An 18,959-nucleotide genomic window follows, 5' to 3' on the forward strand; every position below is an offset into this window, starting at 1 on the left:
TTCATGGAGTGTAATGTCTCATCAGTTTTCTTAGAGAATAGTTTGCCTTTATTAAAGGGTAAATCTTCCACCTTCGTTTGCAGGTCCCTCGGAATGCCGGAAGATTGGAGCCAGGAGTCATGAAAGCTGCCTTATCTGCTACATTGAGGGATGCCTGCAGAGCTGTTTGTGCAATTAACTGACCCTTGTCTACTAATGATTTAAGCTGTGTCTGTTTGTGAAGGTAAGTATTGTCTTAGTTCATTAATTTTTCCATAATTGTCGTGGTCATATTTGGCTAATAGGACAATATAATTAGCCACTCTAAATTGCAAGGTTGCTGAAGAATACATCTTGCATCCGAACAGGTCTAGGTGTTTGTTGTCTTTATCGCCTGGAGTGGATTTTGGTTGAGATTGTTTACTCCTGTGTTGTGCTGTGTCAACCCACCAGGGAATTGGGAGGAGGGTGAGTGAACAGGAACTCCATACCTCTTGATGGAATGTAGTATTTCCTACCAGCTCTCTTACAGGTTGATGGGATTGATGCCGATGTTTGCCAGATGATATCGGCAGGTTGCATTATTGCATCATTAATCGGCAGGGCTGTTTTCGTATTGACTGATGTATGTAATATTTGCAGTAGCTTGTGCTGGGTCTCTTCAACTTCCTGTAGAGGTATGTCCTGGCTAAATACCATTCATTTGAACAATTCTTGAAATTGTTTGAAATCATTGGCCATGGTCGGCATGGAAGGCATTACTGCCTCACCCAGAGATGAGGATGAGTTGTGGGTTGGAGACTTCTCTTGTATCCCGTCATCTGACTCCTCAGGATTCCCCTCCTGTCCTGGGGATGGTGGAGCAGATTTTTCCAAAGCTGTGACTGATGTTGAAGGCACACTCTGTTGGGGCCCTATTGGATGTGCACAGATCCCCTGAAGCGTCATGTGAATAGAGAGATCTCTGAGAGAGCAGTTTCATCTGTTCAATCCACTCCTTCTTAGTCTTTTCAATTTGAGTCAGCGATCTTAATGATGACAGACTCCCTTCTGACTGGGGAAGACTGGTATGGGGAGAAGACTCCTCCATGTGAGTGTCCTCCATCATTGCTGGATAATGGAGTGGGAATTGGTGAGATGGATGACTGTGATGCCTGCATGTATGATGATCTGTCGGTACCGTAAAGAGGGGAATATGATGGAGGTATGTCTTCTCGTGCATGTCACTGTGAATGTTGTGTCAGTGCCGCTGGTGCCGAGGTAGTCTGTTCTTTCGGTACGGTGGTTGGTACAGTGGATTTTATTTTTGCCCTCTCTGGTGCCGATGGCAGTGATGGTGCCAATGGCGATGGCATGCATGCCGGTACGGGTTTCGGTACCAACTTGGCTGGTGTCGACAGTGCTGTACCCAATGTCAGTTTGTGGCTCGGTGCCAATGAGTTCTTGGTGCTGACGGTGCCAGAAGTGTTAGGCACCGTAACTGAACTCTGCTGTGAGGTAGATTGCACGGGAGGTAGAGACCTGGCTGGAGACCGTTTTATTTTTGGCACATCTCTGACTGGCGAGGTCATGGCTCTTTTCCTTCTTTCATTGGAGGGTTGAGCCATAGTTCTGCCCTTTTCTCTGGTATCAGACTCGGAGGTGGGCTGCAGGGCTTTTCCAAAAGGGTAAGTTTGAGGAGATTTCTATCTCTCCTGGTTCTCACTTTGAGTTTGCCGCAACGTGTACACTTGGCAGGGATGTGTCCCTCTCCAAGGCACCTGATGCAGGGAGGCAATCCCGATCTCAGATAGACACGCTCTCTGCAGGACTTGCATCTGGTGATCTAGGCATTTCAAAGTTTTAGGGAAGATGGTACTCCCTTATAGCTAATTGAGTATAACGATAATAAATTTTGTTTTAACTATCTAAATCAACAAACTTATTCTATGACTAAAACTATGCCTAAACTATGCCTAAACTAACTATTTTTAAATTTTTATCTTAGGAGGAAAGGAGTGCTGCAGAGCTCTGTTTCAGGGCAAGTGACGGTTGAGAAGGAACTGAGGGGGTCGGGCCACGCAAGCGGCGGTTAGAGTGCCAACAGCGCCACGAGACATTCTCCGCACATGCGTGGCTCATACAGGCACTGCTGCAGAAATCTCCGATCGACGGCGCCGGGATGCACTGACACCTGAAGTGGAGCACCCACAGGGACATCACTCGAAGAAGAAACACAGTCACCACTGGAGTTAAAATACAGCAACTCTTTAACAGTGTACCATGATCCTACACAACAGGCAGTTTAAGATAAGTTGTCAATCATAAGCTATAACAGTAGAACTACCAAAAAAGTTTATTCACAGCAGCACTCTCCTCCTTTCCATTGCTAATAACACATTTTAGCTCAAGTTTATACTGATTCAATGGATAGAATGCCACCTGCTGAATAACTAGTACCAGTTCTTCACAGCATTTCATTGGCGCTTTCTCTTCCCTGTGTTCACATAACTTCAATTGGCAGGATTTTATTTAAATTGACAGATGTTGTAAACATCAATTTCAGCTGACACACTGAAATCGACCAAAAAAATCCACCAGCAACAGACAGCACAAGTACAGCCTCCCCATGCACCACGTAGGATGCAGAGATGGAATGTCACCTGCCCTTTGGCAACACAGAGAGCCCTCTCCTGCTCTGCTGTCACGTGAGTGAGAAAGTGAGAGGGGCCATGACAGCAGAGCTGTATGGCTACAGAGTTGGTGATGGTGGATTCCTGCAGGCGCAAGGTGTGGGGGAGGCTATGGTCCTGGTCGGGCAGAGCAGAGCCCCCTGGCCAGGCCCAGAAGAAGGAGGACAAGCCCTTGGCCATTGGGGAGGCCATCTTGCTGCTGAATGGCTCCTGACTAGGGAAAGAGTAATTCAGCAGTGGGTGGCCTCTCCCGTGACCGGGGGCTAATCATCCTCCTGGCTCTCCTGGCCAGGAGTCTCTGCCCTGCCCAGACTGCAGCCTTCCCCACCCCTTGCGCCTTCAAGGATTGTGTGTCACTAGCCCTGTGACAGCGCAAGGAACCTCTTGTGGCTCCACTGTCACACCCCTGCTCTCACTCACCAGCCAAAAGCGTGGGAGCCGTCCAGCTCCCTGCAGCCACACAGTCAGCACTTCCCTAACCCCAACCGTCCCCTCCTTTAATTTCCCACAAATGTAAAACTAAAAATTATTAAAAATTGGGAGGGGGCGGAGGAAAATTGAATTCTGCCCAACCTACATCTAACCCTGTCCTGATTAGCTAATAAACTTTTTTCAGTTCCATTCTGAGGTGGTAGGGCTGCAGGATTTACAACATTTACTATATCTTATTTATACTGTACTTGTGACATTAGGCATGTCACTTCATCTGTGTGTGGGTCAGTCTTCCCATAGGTAAAGCAGGAATTACAATGTTTACCCACTTTTGTAGAAGGTTTTGAGATCTATGGGTGAAGAGTGCCAGGTATTATCATCTATATCATGTACTTCCCCCAAACTGAAAATTTTTTGGGTCAACTCTGTTGGACCAGAGAAGTTGGAACAGTCTTAACTTAAGTGAGCCAACAGAGATGCTGTGTTAGGACCCAATCCTGGAAATACTATCAAGCACAGTGCTTTATCACCAGGAAGTCACTGGGATTACCCTGGGTACTAAGCACTATACTTGATAGCAAGCGTTTGCAAGATACGGCCCTTTATTCAGAGCTAATGGTTTTGAGGACAAAATGCCTCAGGTACGGTACAAATTAGTCCCGTTTTTACCTTTCTAATACATTTTCTGCATGTAAGAAGACAAAAAGTAAGATATCCTATTATCTGACAACATGTAAATAAGATATATTACAACTAGCAGATACACATACATACCAGGCAAGTCAATTTTCTACGCTATATACCTACCCGTGGAGAGAAGGTCCATGTTTTGGGATTTTTAGGTTGCCATGTAGCTCTAACTGTATGAATGTTACTCAGTACCTAAAATGAGATAGGAAATTATGGTGGGAAAAATGTTAAAAACTAGCTTTCTGGAAAATATAGTATCATACAGGCATAGTCCAGCACCCTGCATTACAACACAGGATCAGACCATGTTTGTCTTTCACCCTCATCAGCTAGCCTGGGTTAAGAGCCCTGCAGAGGAACCACATGCATCCCCTGAAAGAAGTATCACTGAGCACATCACAGCCTTTTAGCAATGCTTCTAGCAACTTAGCAGCAACTTCAGAAAGAGCAATGTAACACCTCCTTGGCCATGAGCATATATGATTTGATGTAGTGGTGAGACTAGTGAGTAAAATGAATGAGGAAAGTCCTCTGAACTCTAAGGAGTCCACAGAAATTGGTGGCAGATTATAAAAAAATCTTCAGAATTTTGAAACTCTGGATGGTATCTTCTTTATTCTGGATGATATCTTCTTTATTCATCTGGATTTAAGAAACTAAATTTTGTCTATGATTTTTTAAACAATGGTATAAGTATGCTTGGTGCTCTAGACAAACAATCAAATTTGCATTGAGAATTTATTTACTAAAATAACATGGGTTTAAATAAAGCTCTTTTAAAAAAAAGTTTCTTTGAAATTGACACAGTTATACTCTGTTTATATATTTCATTTTCATATTAACTTGTTTAAAGGCGTGTAGATTGCAATTAAGTTGAAAGTGCATGCAGTTGCATTCCAAAAAGTGACTGTAAAAATGGCATTTATTTAGCAGATCTGTTTCTTGTGTGTTTTCAGAATCATAATTGGGTTAAATGAAATTGAGAATCTAGGGTAAAATTTTCAAAAGAATCTAGGTGATTTAGGAAATTAGATCCCATTTTCAAGAGTGACTTAGGCATTTAGAAGTCCAAGTCCCGTTGACTTTCAATGAGACTTGAGTTCCTAAATGTTTCAGTCACTTTTAAAAATGGAACTTAACCTCCTATATAACTTAGGCACTTTCGAAAATTTTATTCAGAGTAAAAAACAGACTTCAGCCTCCCAAATGTGATCATTTTAAATCCATTCAGAAATCCCTTAAATATGTCATGTTCTAACCTTGCTATTTCTGGAATGTTACATTTTATTGTATCAGAGCAACTCACCCTGTTACCATCAAAAAGACAGAGGCGCACATGTCTGCTGAGAACCTGTATGCTCACTCCTGGAAGAGGAATCATTTTACAACTCCATAAAGTTAAAATCAGTGATATTCGAGTTGGTTTTGGCTGAATCTGCAAAGCAGACAAAATAATAGAATAGAGGGTTAAATCTACATGGTCCTCCTAACTGTGGTATAATTATATGTTTTATAAATTATATATATTAGTGAGTTTAGGGCTTGTGACAGTTGCCACAGTGCCCTGGAGACTGGATTACTCTATTCACAAAGTAGGTATAGCACAAGCAGCAACAGCAAAGATTTCCTGCAATATCTCAACCCTTTTATGGCAAGATGCCCTCTAAGTCAGACTCCATGCCATTCAGTTCTTGGCCTTTCTGCTCAGATAACAAGTGTGCTAATCAATGTTAAGTGTGGTGGTGATTTTATGAACACAGGTCTACTAGGGTCTGGCTTGAGACCAGCTCTGTTTCACCTACATCAAGTTGTCACACAATATTTTTATAAAAAGCCGTCTAACGAGCCCTGGCAAAAATCACTGTCAAGTAACAGTTAAGGTTGGACACAGACCACTTATCTGCACAACACAAGATTGTTTTTAATAACTACCAACATCTGAAGGCTTATTCACCACTCCACAGTGGGCTGGATACAACAACTCCACAGCACTTACCCTTCCGTTTTGTCCACAGACCCACCATACAGGCCAAAGCTCAACACTCTTCCATGTCCATCCTGAACATGTGCCAGGAGTCCATGGCCTATAACGTACCCTCAGACAAGACACAGGGCTCAGAACACCCTATCTATCCAACATTAGCTGGAAGGACTGGTGCAGATCATCTTTTTGTCTTATGGCGATGACATTGTATTGTAAAAACAACGAGAGTCCTGTAGCACTTTAAAGACTAACAAATTTAATTTCTGCAGGCATAAGCTTTCGTGGGCTGCAACCCACTTCGTCAGATGCCATTACATTGTATTGTAATTTACATACATAACAGGGAAGATGAAAGTTAATTTAATGTAGTAAACAGTAGGTTCTCCCACTGATAACAAGCTAAGCAAAGACCCAGGAGGAAGAGGTTGGTACCTTCTCCAAATATTTCAGGATTTTCTGGCATTTCAATTTTTTGAGCTACTCTCTTCTAAATGCCTGGTTTACATGCATTTTTGCAACTACAACATTCAAATGATGTTGCAAAGTGATGTTAGAAAATGAACCAAAATCGCATGTAAAAAACAATTACTTAACTGAACCTAGTGATTTCACAGAGTCAGACAAAAGTTTAAGATCTAACTCATAGATTAGTTCAGCCTTTTACAGCTGTTTAACCTGGAAGAAAGGAAAGCAACAGGTATGCTCAAGAGGAATTGGCTCTTATCTAGGGGCTGAAATCATGTTTCTTTTGATGTTCTGTCTGCCAGCAAGTAGGATGAGATAATATCAACTGCCTGGAATGCCCTGGAGTGACAGAGAAGAATGTTAACATTTACCTCACTTCAGTATTTACCTAATAACATGACATTTGTTTTCTGGGCTCTGGTTCTCTGATAAAGCTATAAACGCTTTAACTTGCAGAAATTACTCACAGTGTCTTTTTCAGGGTTCCACTCTAGGTCTTTGAAAGCCAGTTGTGAAGGAGTAAATTCAGGCTGCAGGAAATAACTGGCTTGAAACTGATTTCCTAGAAGAAAAAAGTTTTTACTTTTTATTATAATGTTTACACTTCCTCCCCCATCTCTTCTAATGGCATAAGTTTGATTTAGTTATAGATTTCATCATTACAGGAAAACATCCATCAATCAAACACAGTGTTTTCCACCCATACTCTCTTATATATTAGGACAAAAGGAACTAAAAAAAGTACTGTTAAAAGTGCCCTCTGGAGCTTAAAGGAATGAAGTCCACAATTAAGATATGGCTACAAAAATAGTGGCAGGGGAGTGGGGGAAAAAAGACTTTTTAGTATGCTTATTCTACACTGTTTATAAGAACTGCCTTGAAGATTTCTCCCCTTCCTGGAGTGAAATCATCAAGATCACAGGGAGTTTTGCCATTGATTTCAATGGGGCCAGGATTTCACCCCAGGTGAATAAAGAAAGAAACTAAGACGATTCCTACACACTACCGAGTCAAACACAACCAGTATGGGCAACCAATCACGAGTCAGTTATAATGAATAGAGACCATTCTCAACAGACTAGTAATCATGATCAGAAATTCACCACAGATGATAATGAATCCTGCACAGCAATTACTGCAAGAAAATCTTACCTTCTTCTAAGAGCTGGGAGAGAGTTGATGGACGGAATCCTGCAGGAACAGCTCCCATGGCTGCCAACACATCAGCGGTATTATTCTGCTCAAAACAGATTTTTCTTTTTCTAAATTTGCTGCAGATTTCATTAACCACCATCTGATGTCCTTATCCTAACTTCGAGCCCCCGGGCAGCCAATCACAAAGGGGAACACACAAATCTTGGGGTTCAGTAACCTCTTCCCCTAAGTTACCTTAAGAGCTATTTTGGCCCCGCCACAGAAAACATCCTTAAACTGACCTCATGCATGATTACACCCAAACTCCCATTTTGCTATATCACACTGACAGAACTTCCTTTGTCCAGAAATAGCATACCCATGAATTACAATGACATTACAATACTGCACTAAACACAGCCCTGAAATGAGATCTAGTGGGTGTTAGTAAGGAAAAATAAAACTAGACACACATTTCTGTGTTTATTTAGAGGTGTATACTGGTGCCCATCATTGAAGCACTTGGGCATCTTGTATCATTAGGAACTATGAACTACAGAATCCCTTTCCTGCCTAAAGATTCCTTTCATTGTGTCTAATACTACTTTTATGCCAAACAGAAGTTAATGAACATGACAGTTTATTAAGGTAATATCATAAGAAATATACCTACCTCTGTGATAGCTTTTCTAACAGCACTCCAGTGAGAATCTGTTCTGGAGGTAGGGTGGGAAATAAAAAGATACCATAAAGCAAAACAATATAAATGCATTGCCAACATACGGATACATAATTTATTATTATATCTATAAGACACATATGTCTGTCTCTGAATGGTGGAAGTCTAGTAAATCAGGTGGATGTGCCCCTTAATAGATAGCTGGAAAACATATTACTATTTTGCAGTCTATGGAGTGGTTAATGAAGCTGGAACAGGAGCCACTAAAAAAAAAAACCAGTAAAGAAAGAAATGACTGGAAGTTGAAAGCAAAGTTCTAACTGGAAATCTACACAACAAACATGGCTGCTCATGCACTGAAAAAGCTGACCAAGAGACACATAACAGTCAAAGTATTTGCATTTCAAGTATTTTACTGCCCACATTAAAAAAAAGGTGAGAGGTGAGAGTTACATTTCATTTCATTTTCTCTAGTGCCATCTCATTTTACCTTTTTTTAATTTTGGTTCCATCTGCTGTTTCATCGACCACCTCTATGTCTTCCTCACTTTCCTCTTCACTTGGTTCGTGGCCTGCTCCCTCTTTACTGCATGCCTGTAATTCAGAGTTAAAGTTGTCAAGTGTTTGACCTACTTCATAGTTCAGATTTTAAGAACAGTTTGCACTCTCATCATGGTGTCTCAATATCGTAGAAGAGAAGCTTAGCTTAATTTTATGATCAGTGAACAAGATGACTGACATCTAGGGCACCATGAGACTATGATGTTATCCTTGGTTCTGCAGCTAAAGTCAGTAATTTAAAATGTTTTATGGCGGCAAGTTTTTGCCTCTTAAAATAGTAAAGAGAGCTCATTTCACCTGAAACTTGAGGTACAAAGTAATCATAGCTACTTCATGTGCTCTTTGGTTCAGCCCTGCCAGAGTCTCTCACAAGAGAGAAGAGCTAGTGAAATGCAACAAGATACAATGGTCAGACTTCAGGACAGGACTCAATCTATCCAAGTGGGATATCTAAACACAAATTTGTGCATCATGTTTGCTCATTAGCCATCTACCCAAATTAAGTGCACAAATGCCACTTATGCACCTAAATAAGTCTCATGAGGCACAAAAATGTTGGCACATAAAGTTAAAAGCAATTTTTGAAAGTGCTCTTTAAGCTCAGAATATGAATTACTCTGTAGTACTCCTAGGTATTCACAGCTGCCCTTTCATGTCAAGGATCATATTTCAAGGGTTTGAAGATGCTGCTTTTGTTTTCAAAAAGCTTAACAGCAATATGACATATCTTTATGAAGTGACAAAAAATGCTTTCCTAACCGTCTGTAGCTTTATAAAAATGAGAGTCCTGTAGCACCTTAAAGACTAACAAATGTCTGCGGGCAGAAGCGTTCGTGAGCTGCAACCCACTTTGTCAGATGCATGCATGTTATGCAACCCCTTTGTCAGATGCATATGTTAGTCTTTAAGGTGCTACAGGACTCTTGTTTTTAGTGTGTACAGATTACACGGCAACCCCTCTGTAGCTTTATACATACTCACCCATCATATTTCTGATATATAAATAAAAAGGAAGAAGGTGGAAAAATACTAACCGCAAGATAGGTTTTCGGAACAAGGCCTCTCTCCCCTTTAGAATTTTTAGCCATCCACCAACCATCAGGCTTTTTGTCAAGAATGAGCAACACTTCACCTTTCTTCAGTATTGGAGAGAGAGGAGAGAGAGAGAAGAAAAGAGACAAATGCATTAATATTCAGATATTAAAAAATTACTCCTGGAACAATTGTTGGTCACATTCTCTCCTTTAGAATAAAATGTAACTGCTTTCTAATTTGCTCTTAAATCTAATTGTTATCTAGGACTGGTTTACGCTCATGATTTCATATTCTAGTTTATGTGAATTCTTTGAAACAACTGCAGTTTTAGTGAACTAGTTTACTTTCTCCTGATAGCCTATGGTGCTAAAAATTCAACTTTTTTTTTAGGTAAGAAAGAAAAAAAAAATGTACAAGGCATTTCAGTAGAGTTACAGGCCAAGCATTAAGAATATGCTCCCAAGGTTTCCTCTTGCTCAGCTGTTCTTGAAGGCACAGTGGATTTGGGGGAGACATCAGGCTTTAGACCCAGTGGCGTTGGAACAGTTTTTATAGTGGAGGAACTGAAAGCCATTGAACAAAACTGTAAAGCCTGTATATAATGGAAATCACTTCAAGCCAGGAAATGCTGCTGCACCTTCAGCACCGCCAGTTCCAGCACCCCTGCGCAGACCCCCCTCTTATCCCATATTTTAAACACAGACACATAACTCAACATACAAAGCTGAGCAGAGTCCAGACATGAAGGCTCCTTTCAGAACTCATCTATCAAATATGCTCCTGAATCAAGAGGAGAGATTGCTAGATGGTCCTTCCCGCTCAAGGGGTCAGGAACAAGAAACCAAGGCCTAAAGACAAAGGCCTAAAGACCAAGGCTCATAGTCCCACCATGCTACTTCTTCCTTTGGCATTCTCCAATTTGTTAAAGTATCTTTAAAAGCAGAGATTGATTTCACTGTTAATTGTGCATCAAGTAAGTAGCTTTCTTGACTGCTTTGCTCCAAAAAGTAGTCTGAAAAAGCTTCATCATACCATTTTTAACCAGATGTTACTAACCATTTTTTAAGAGCACACACACTGCTCTATAACAAAGATAAGATATAGCCCAGCCCCAAATAGCTTACAATCTAGGATAGAACATATGACAGCACATCAGATAACGGAGGTTTTGGAGAATCTGTATTAAGGAGACCAGTATAGAAAGGATTCATGGAAAACTGGATATTAAAGAAGTATGGAGGAATACTCAGTGGACAAAAATAAGAGTTTTAGTTTAAGGGCAACATGACAGGCACAATGGCAAAACTGGGAAAAGGAAACAAAGAGAGCAATGAGGAAAGAGAATTAGAAGAGCCATAGGAAGGGCTGAGATTTATGTAGCGATCTGAAGATGTGCATAAGGAGCTTGAATTTGATGTGGAAAAAAATAATTAGCAAGTGCAGAGAATTGGCTGTGGTAAGAGCAACTGGATATGAAGATTACGTCAGGAGCACTATTTGTATAGAGAGAATAATCTCAGAAGATGGCACGTCTAGGAGAAGAGACAGACAACTTGAAAGGAGGGACTCAGAGAGCGGAGGATTTGCATGAATTTCTTTAATCAGAATTCTGAGGCGTCAATACACACAGTCATTTGTTATTATGAGGATGCAGTATGTGTTCAAACATGTTATATAATGTTTTCAAAGATATATTTACCTTAAACGTGAGATCCCCTTCCTGCTGAGCAACAAAATCACCAATAGTGATACATTCTTTAATTGTTGGTTGATCTTCCAATTCACCGTCATCATCCTCTTCCTCGTCACTATCATCATCATCTTCATCATCCTCTTCAGCATCTTCCTCCTCACTACTTTCTTCATCCTCATCCTCATTTTCCTGTTCTGTTTGAGGACTATTTCGACGCTTCCCATCTCTACACAAGACAAATGATACCCCACGTTTACCACAACTTCTTGTTTTAATGGAGCATCTCTAGATTATTCTACAGCATATAAATGGGAACTACTTTCCTTGTCATTTCGCATCCAAGTTATCTTGAAGTGGGGTTCTTATTCCGGGTGTCAGCTTCCTAGCATGACAGGAAGAAATTCCCGAACTCTAAAGCCGTGCAGTCCATATGGGCAGAGGTTTCAATCCAGGTGACAAACGCCCTCTCCTAACCCCCAATGATCACATTCGATTTTGGACCTAACCACAGCCCTTGGAATCTTCTAGTTAGATCCTTCTTGTCTGCAGTCAACACAATTGCTCCCCACAGGAGCTGTGCATCTTCAGCCACCATTCTGGCTCTTCAACCTGCACAGTGCCTACCTACTTACAGCAGTGGTTCCCAACCTTTTCGGCTCAAGGGCTACAAATATCATTTTTACAACCCTGAAAGGCCACCGGTCTATCATACATCAATACATTTTTTATGAGTTAACGCCATTAAGGACTACAAATCACTACACAGTTAAAGGAAACATTTTGATGCTACTGTGCTCATTTTACATTCACTATTTTACACCTATAAATTACACACAGTAGGTCACACACTCACAGACAAAGCACTAGTGTCGATGAGCAACTGTCACTACACACTGAAGCACGTGGCCTGGCAGCTGAGTCACAGTGGTGGAATTTTTTAGATTTTTAGAGCCCTGCCCCTCTCTTCAAGCATGGTGGGTCCTGGCTGCTCTGCCAGCAGCCCCTCGTCCCCACTGCAGCCAGACGGAAGGAGTTCAGTGAGGAGGCTGCCTCCCTGCTGATCTCCCGTCCACCTGCCTGCAGCAGGGAAACTACAAGCGTCCTTTAGCCCTGTGCACTCCACCTGGGTACCTAGACAGTGGCTCCCATCTGCAGCCAGGGGGATGGGAGATCTGTGCTCCCCTTCCTCTGGCTCCAGCAGGGACCTCAGCGCCTAGGGACCCAAGCAGAGCGCTTTGCCATGCTCCCTGCTGGAGCCAGTGGATGGGAGCACTGATCTCCCATCCCCTTGGCTGCAGCAAAGAGGCTGCACCGGTCTTGTAGCCCCGTGTCAACACACTCCGCCTGGGTCCTTAGGCAGCAGCTCCCTTCTACAGCCAGCAGGAGGGGAGCGGTGGGCCATTTTGAAAGACCTCCCGGGCCACTTCTGGCCTTCAGGTCACAGGATGGGAATCAGTGACTTACAGTATTCTTTTATGTGCCCCTTCCCGCCTTTCAGTCAGGTCTGGCCTTTTTTATGTTTTGGTTTATTTTTCTCACCCCACAGTTCTTGGCCCTCATCTTTCCCTGAGTGCAAAGAAGGCTCCAGCCTCCAAAGACACCTCCTTTCCACGGCACAGGTCTCCAGTTTAGCAACTTGTGCTTCCACACTGGTGCCTCTCTGTTCTTGGTGCTAAAACCCTTGGGGCATAGAGAAGAAAGGGTTTCTCTGATGGAATAAATGGGCAGGGGCCATGCTTCAATGTCTGGAACGGGCATACCACCAAAAAAAAAAAAAAAAAAAAAGGAAAAGGATATGAATGCTATAGTGACCACATTTCAGAACAGCTGTTATGGAATTTTTTGGCATTTTATCTTCAGTTTCTCTCATATGAGAGGGTGTCTGTTTCAGCCGTATAAATGAATACATTTTATAAGAATATGAAAACTAGCTCTGTGGGTATATAATGAAGCCACTTGTTCTCTAGTTTTTCTTAACAGGCTAATTAAAACGTAATATGAAAGTTTGTCATGTATTTGCCTGTTTATGCTACTTACACAGTGTCACCCTTGGTCACATTGTCCTGACTCAGGATTGCAGCAAGTTTCTGGAGCTGCTGAGAGAGTTTTAACAATTGTTTTTCTTCTTCTTCTTTTCTCTGATTATAATTCCCCACAGGTGCAGGCTCATCAGTCTAAGAAAGAAGAATACACCAAATTGCTCAAAGAGTCAAATGAAGCTAAAGCCCTCAATTAAATTGTGTTTTCTAATCACTTGTGCCAGAATGCACAAAAGGAGTTAGGCACCTAGGTCCTTGTTTTGACACCACTGCAATGCACAAAGCCCCCCCACCAAATCCTGCAGGTGCCTAAACCCACTCAGCACCTAAGTTTTTTCAGTAAAAGTTCCCTAGGCACCTAAGTTTCCACCTCTGGGCTTCCGCAGTGCTGCCTCCCACTAAGAATCTGGGCACCCATCTTCTGCCTAAGCCCCAGAGCTATTCACAAGCCAGGGGAAGATAAGTATTCACCCGCCTAAGTCACATGCAGGGCCTGATCCAGTAGGTGTGCTCAGAGGCCACCTATCAGATCGGCCCTCAGATGAGTTCACATAAAAGACCAGAGGTGGGCAGGGGAAGGGGAAGAGGAGAAGGAGGAGTATTAGGATTGAATGCATTCAGACCTTAGGGCTCTCAGCTAAATTTTAACTTGATCAATATGTTCTATCTTCTTTCACTGATATCATTTAAGTAACTAAGCATGGAGAAGGCCATTTTCCTATTTCCTGTTTACATAATAACAGTCCTGAAATCTATTACTATAAAGTCTCCTCAACATGTTTTCTAGCTCTTCCATCTGGCCAAGAGGGGGCTGAAAAAAATCTATTTTTATACTTCAGTTTCATGAATTTTTCCTATTAAAAAACCCCATTAGAATATTAAGCAATGCTAAGAAACTCTTCAACCACAACTTTACATTATAAGGCATACAGAAAAATGTATAATTATTTAATATTTATATTAAACTAATCAGAAAGAACCTCAGTCATGATCAGGGCGCAGACAGACTAACTGCTACACAAAAAGAGTTAGGAATGGTGCCTATCCTGAAGAGTTTACAATCTCAGAATATTACTGTTCTCTGAACAATTTATTTTGAGAAAATAGGAAATGTTTTAACCTCACTACTTACTTTTTTCAAGTTTTGAAGAACAGATGTATTTTCATCCACCGACTTCTTCAGCTCTATACATCTATATTGAAAACAAATGACAAAGGTTATATGATCTCTTCTGATGTATACATCACTAAAACTACAAATAATTACTGAAACGTGAGATAGCCCCATGATCCTGAAAACACTTATGCACATATTTAACTTTACAAACATGAGTAATCCCACTGAAGTCAACGGGGCTACTGAAGTGCACAAAATTAAACATGTAAGTGTTTGCAAGACTATAGGCAAGGAGACTTTGCACAGGTGCAAGGACCTGGATTCATCCAGAATCAGGACCTTAGATTTTAAGCTCCTTAGGTCAAGAACTTTGTTTTCCTAAATTCTCTGTGTGTATCTATAGTGCTATGTAAATAATAACATAAGAAGAAAGAGTATTTGCCTTGTGGTAGGCTAAACCCAAAATCATTTGAAACATAAACAGAAAGATTGCAACTTTTTAAAAAAATGTATCTTATTTTTTTAAAAAAAGAGAGCAAGCTATATGGGATCCATGTGTCTTTTTCAATACAATAGAGTCACACATGGAGGTGCCTCAGAATTTTGGCTGGAATAATTTCCACAAGAGGACTGCATTATGATGAGAGGGGAAAATGATGACTGAACTCAGCAAATGATATTGCAATACATGTGAAATTCATTTACTCAAGCTCTCTTCCCTATGAGCAGATCTACATTTCTCTGCTACAGTTTTGTATTGTTTCTTCTCCAAGCACAAGTGGCCAACCCACTGCACAGAAAATATACTATGCCTGCTGGGGCTAACTAACCACAAAGTTGAATAGAACACTATCATGCTGTAGTAAGAAGTGAGAGCTTAAGGCCTGTAAAACAGGCTAAGGCCTAAATGGAAAAAGCCGAGTGAACAGAAGTATAAGGGGTCACTCAAGTTAACTGAAACTGGTACAGGAAAGTGTTGATACTGCAAGATTGTAAGACTGCCAAAATATTACTAAAATATATAGCAGGTACAGGAGGTACCAAAATACTAAATCTCTGAAATGACACTTTTATGGATAGAAATGATACATGGAGTGGTGTTGCCCAAATCAGCCAATCAACGGAAAAAGGTGGTATTAGACTATGTCAAGAGGGTGGCAACTACCTACGTCAAAGGAGGCAGAACGAAAGTGTATGTAACAGTGTATAAAAGAAGGTGTCAGAGGGAATACCGGTGTCCGGTCTAGGGGATAATTGAAAGTCCCGCCGTTGGGCCGAGACCATTGTAACGCCGCCTATGCGAAACTGACCCAGAGATACTCTTGTAAGTCATTTCTCATTGTGCCGCACACAATAAACCTGGCCTGGGTGCCTTCGTTGCTCAGCTAATCTGTGGTCGTGTCGACTCATTCGATCGTGAGAGCCGTCTCAGTTTCCTGATCAGAGCTGGGACAGCATCTACACGGGGACACATGCACGCAGCCTACACTGATAAATATCGGTGACCAACACACTGATTTCCACACATGCTATCAATTTCAAACTTGTTGTTTTCTCTTGCACAGTATAAACCTGCCAAAAAGACATCATTTTAGCACATCAAAATAAAAGAGTGTTTAAAAGGGTCCCATTGTAGTATTAAAAATATTGTGATTCTGTACTGAGAAAATGAACTCATTTAACAAATATTTTATCTCATATATTTTACTGATGGGTGCACTGGAAGCATAGGCCTCAATCCTGCATTGTGTGTAGCACACAGGTTGACTGTTTGCACCTCCACTGAACACTGCTGACTGCCACAAGGCCATGAAAGTGCAGCATTCTCCCTGTGCCACACATGGCAAGACTGGGGCCTTACTCTGTTAAATAATAAGGAAAAAGAAAAAATAAGGAATAAGCTTATGCTTGGACTGCAGTCTTTGCCATAGAAATACTGTCCAGCAATTATCACATTCTCTGAGCATAAAAAAATCATTTTTAAAGTTGAGTAGCATATGACCTTTTTGAGACCTTTTCATTTCTAAAAGGCTGACTTTAAATCTTCACTGCACAGACATGAATAGTTCCCAATGAGACCTGCTGGTGCGGAAAGTTTAATAGGTTTCTTTCAAAACTACACAGTGTTGAAAGGAAAAAAATGGTTCTGTGGATATGTAGAAAAACTTTATACTAAGTTTTAATCTACATAACTGGCAGAATTGCACTGGTGCACAATGTGATCTAAACAGTTCTGCAACTAGGTTGTTCATCTTCACGCACAAAGTTAAAACCTGAAACTCAGCTGTACTCCACCACAGTGTCACAGATGGATTCTCTTCCTTATTTATTTTTAATGGAAAATTAAATGCAAAAGTCTGCTAGTATAATATTAGTTCACACACAAAAAGTAAAAACATTAAAAAGCTAAGATTCATGAGGCAACCTTAACTCACTTATACACATATGGTATGCCATATTTGTCTTTTATTATTTATGTAGTACCATAAGTGTCCACTAGTGATGCACACAGGCAAGTACTAATTAGGCCACTGAGTCCCTGATGCTGCAAATACTTCTGCACATGCTTAACTTTTGTGCTAAGAGTAGTCCTATTAATTTCAGTGGGACTACCCATCGTAGTAAAGTTAAACACATGTATAACAGTTTACAGGGTCAGGATCTAAGGCATATAATATTTTTGTTTATGCATATGCTCAGTGTGAGAGAGTGATCATCAACCTCTCGTATTTCACCCTTTCCATTGCTTGATTGGGTCGTTCAAATTTGCCAGTAAAAAACAGATGTTTATATTTCATGTTTTGATTCACTGAATATTCTAAAATAATTATACTGGGTTCATCGGCAGAAGCTTCTGATCCATGTATAACAAAGCGAAGGAAAGGCACAAAGGAAGGATAGTATATTGTCTTCATTTCACAGGTGGGGAAACAAGAGATCAGTGGCAGAACTGGGACCAAAACCCACGTCTCCTGGCTCCCAGCCCATTAGTGTACTCCACCACCCAGTAATTAATTTACATGGGCATCCCTCCACATCACTGAAGATGAATTTATCAGCAAAACTGATAAGGAAAATGTCTATCAAAGCCAGGCTCAGTTATCTCTCAGGGATAAATTGCTTAGCCATGAGTGAGCTAACAGCCCTTCACAAATTACCCCCACAGCCGGGATTTCCAAGGCAGCAGTGCGTTTGGCTTCTATGCAGTGTGTGTACTGTTGGGGGGGGAGGGAGGTGGGGTTACCTCTGAAAAAGGTACTTCCTTTTTGCAGGGTCTAGGACTCCCCTCTCCTTGCTCTCAGCAAGCAATGCATCCACCTGTAGGATAAGATTCCAGCATTCAGAGGTGCAGGGCCCTGGGTGCAGATATCAAACAGCTGTCCCCAAACCCCACCCCCAACATCAGGGGGTATTGCTCCCCCTCCCCCGACTGGATCCCCCACCCCGCCGGCAGGGGGCGCCGCTCCCCAGGCGGTCTGTTCCAGCTTAGGCCGCCGGCAAGGCTCGCTCTCAGCCCCCGCCTTGGGACCAAGGTTCACGGGTAGGAGCGGGGGGGGGACACGGGCGGTGCCCGAGCTGTCGTTTCAGGGCGGGGGGTGACGGGAAGGGACCGGGGGCTCGTGCTGCGCGGGACGGGTGGTACCTGCTGCCGCAGCTCGCGGCCCCGGCGCTGAGCCCCCTGCAGCGGACTCCGGCCCCTCCGCCCGGCCATCGTCGCTAAGGGAGACGAACGCTCGGGCGCTAGGGAATTGTCGTCATCGCTGCGCGCCCCCAGCCGCAGCCGACGGCGAGGGGAGCCCAAGGCGGGGACAGAGGCGAACTACGCACCCCAGTAGGCACAGGCGTCACCGACAAAGACTACACATCCCAGAATGCATTAGGACCCGCGAGCCGCACGGCCCGCTCCACCACACCCGCCCTCGCTCGGAACCAGGCGCGCAATGCATGCTAGGAGATGTAGTCTGCGCTGGCCTCGCTCTCGCAGCACAAGGTGAGTTAGTTAAGAGCTAGACCAGCGCCAGAGAGTGGCGGATGCTGATTTCACACCCCATGTTGAGGTGCCCAGACATCCCAACATTAGAGGCTTTGCCTTATAGAGGCAACTATACCCTCATCCCCATTCCATATCACCCTACCCTGTGTGGGTGTGTACACACACCCAAAATATTCCTCCTGGTAACTGAAGGGAAAGAAAAAACAAAACTGCTTGAGAACATCTAGGGACCGTCACTGAATAAGGGGATGTCTGACACCAGTGTCGTTTCCCCCAACTGAGACAATTTACATAGCTATACAGTGGGGGGGGAGGGGGAAATGCTTACAAATAAACATCTACATTATCCATCAAAATTATAGAAAATAAAAATTAAATTCTGCCACACTTTTTTTTTTAAATGTATTGCCATAGCAATTAGGAACTCCATGCAGGGAGCAGGGCCCACCACGCTAGGTGCTGTACAAGCAGGACAAAAGAGGGCT

The 18,959-nt window shown here is 42.4% G+C and overlaps 1 protein-coding gene across 7 annotated transcripts in view; it reads right to left on the reverse strand.

Annotated features, from left to right (window-relative positions):
- Nucleotides 1-18,229, reverse strand: part of NPHP1 (nephrocystin 1) — a 37,920-nt gene extending 19,691 nt beyond the window's left edge. For all 7 annotated transcript variants that reach the window (XR_010917116.1, XM_067532801.1, XM_067532800.1 and 4 more), the window contains exons 1-12: nt 18,124-18,229; nt 17,725-17,798; nt 14,496-14,556; nt 13,362-13,498; nt 11,331-11,550; nt 9,631-9,732; nt 8,526-8,629; nt 8,030-8,072; nt 7,375-7,459; nt 6,690-6,784; nt 5,080-5,208; nt 3,891-3,965 (exon numbers count right to left, since the gene is read on the reverse strand). Coding sequence is in view for 6 of the 7 variants with exons in the window: in XM_067532801.1 (XP_067388902.1) it covers nt 3,891-3,965; nt 5,080-5,208; nt 6,690-6,784; nt 7,375-7,459; nt 8,030-8,072; nt 8,526-8,629; nt 9,631-9,732; nt 11,331-11,550; nt 13,362-13,498; nt 14,496-14,556; nt 17,725-17,798; nt 18,124-18,192 (1,194 nt within the window). In the remaining variant the exon portion in view is untranslated. The remainder of the gene's footprint in view (nt 1-3,890; nt 3,966-5,079; nt 5,209-6,689; nt 6,785-7,374; nt 7,460-8,029; nt 8,073-8,525; nt 8,630-9,630; nt 9,733-11,330; nt 11,551-13,361; nt 13,499-14,495; nt 14,557-17,724; nt 17,799-18,123) is intronic.
- Between the last annotated feature and the right edge of the window lie 730 nt (nt 18,230-18,959).

The sequence above is a fragment of the Emydura macquarii genome, unplaced genomic scaffold, assembly GCF_026122565.2.
Source record: "Emydura macquarii macquarii isolate MOO-44397 ecotype Brisbane River unplaced genomic scaffold, CSIRO-AGI_Emac_v2 contig_3305, whole genome shotgun sequence".
NCBI classification, from domain to species: Eukaryota; Metazoa; Chordata; order Testudines; family Chelidae; genus Emydura; species Emydura macquarii.